Source organism: Monoraphidium neglectum, assembly GCF_000611645.1.
Source record: "Monoraphidium neglectum strain SAG 48.87 unplaced genomic scaffold scaffold05104, whole genome shotgun sequence".
Classification (NCBI taxonomy): domain Eukaryota; kingdom Viridiplantae; phylum Chlorophyta; class Chlorophyceae; order Sphaeropleales; family Selenastraceae; genus Monoraphidium; species Monoraphidium neglectum.
Window position 1 is genome coordinate 1,056 of NW_014008526.1, and position 1,538 is coordinate 2,593.

The 1,538-nt window shown below is 67.0% G+C and overlaps 1 protein-coding gene across 1 annotated transcript in view; it reads left to right on the forward strand.

Annotated features, from left to right (window-relative positions):
• Positions 1 to 612: 612 nt before the first annotated feature.
• MNEG_15183 (ATPase type 13A2) overlaps positions 613 to 1,538 on the forward strand; it is a gene marked incomplete at both ends in the record, with an annotated part of 2,753 nt that continues 1,827 nt past the window's right edge. Inside the window, 2 exons of the mRNA XM_014036347.1 lie at positions 613 to 687; positions 934 to 1,377. Coding sequence (XP_013891801.1) covers positions 613 to 687; positions 934 to 1,377 — 519 coding nt within the window. The remainder of the gene's footprint in view (positions 688 to 933; positions 1,378 to 1,538) is intronic.

The window sequence follows — 1,538 nt, forward strand, 5'->3', positions numbered from 1 at the left end:
CTCTACAACATGTCCAGTGGGGGCGCTGCCGGCAGGGGCGCCTGTTTGGGCACGAGCCAGGGGGGGGGGGCGCTGTGTGTGTGCTGAGGCTTCTGGGTGGTCCAGGGGCTGGGGCTCGCTGGTGATTGGGGTGTGTTGATCCAGACGGCGGTGGAGCGGTCAAGGGTGCGGTCGCCAGGCAGGAAGGGGCCTGCCGCGGGGCGTCCCCCCCTCGCGCAGCAGCCGGGCGGCCCCGCGTGCGGGCCTCTGGGGTCCTGCCTGTTTGGGAGGGTTTGTGTCTGGCCGGGCCCCCATGCATGCGGCCGGCCCCTGGTAGTGTCGTGTCAGCGCCAGGAGCCGCCTGCTGCATGCTGCACCTTGCTGCTGCTGAACTCGCCCCCCTGAAAGTGCCTGCATGCTTGCACACACACACACACACACACACACACACACACACACACACACACACAGTCACGCGAGCACGCACCTGCACGCGCGCGCACGCACACACACAGACACACACACACACACACGAGCATGCATCACTCAATGCATCCCACAAACCCCTCCATCCATCCCATGATTCATCACATCCAGGTTGTCGGCTCCTCCTTTGAGCCGATGTCCCGCGTGATGGCGGCCCTGCCTCCTGGCCTGCCGCAGCTTCTCGCCAGCTGCCATGGCCTCGCGCGCATGGGGGAGACACTGGTGAGCCCACCCACACCCCGCACCTTCACACAAACACCCATTGGTTTGTTCCCGGCTCTCTTTCAAAGAGCCGCGCCTGCCCAGCAAGTCCCCGAGCTCGTCGCCTCCCTGCATGCCCGACGCGTCAGCCGCCCCTTCCTCCGCCGTGACTGCGAGCCGCCGCCCAAGCAGCTCCCAATGGTTTAGGGCACCCCACAAAACTGCCCGGCCAAACTGCTGCAAAACCGCCCATAACAAAATCGCCAGGTGGGGGATCCCCTAGATCAGAAGCTGTTTGCCGCCAGCGAGTGGGACCTGCACGATCACGACGAAGCGACCACCCACTCGGCAGCCGCCGCCGACGCCATCGCGGCGGCGATGCAGCAGCAGCAGCAGCAGCAGCAGCAGCAGGACGGCGGCGCCGCCGTCGCCGCGGCCGGCCCCGCGCCGCCGGCCCTGGGCTGGGTCTGCCCGCCCGGCGCGGCCGGCGCGGTCGGCGGCTTCGACCCCTCGGCGGCGGCGGCGATCGTGCGCCGGTTCGAGTTCAGCAGCGCTCTGCAGCGGAACCTCGTGGTGGTGCGGCGGCCGGCGGCGGTGGGAGGCGGGTACGCGCTGTATGCGAAGGGGTCGCCGGAGATGATCAGGACGCTGGTGGAGCCGGGGAGCGTGCCAGAGGACTTTGATCGCGTGCTGGGGGAGTACACACGGGAGGTGAGGGGGTTTGGGTGTGTGTGTTTGTGTGCGTTCGTGTGTGTGAGTGTGTGTGTGTGCGGTCGTGTGTGTGTGTGTGCGTTCGTGTGTGTGTGTGTGTGTGTGTGTGCGTTCGTGTGTGTGTGTGTGTGTGTGTGTGTGTGTGTGTGTGTGTGTGTGTG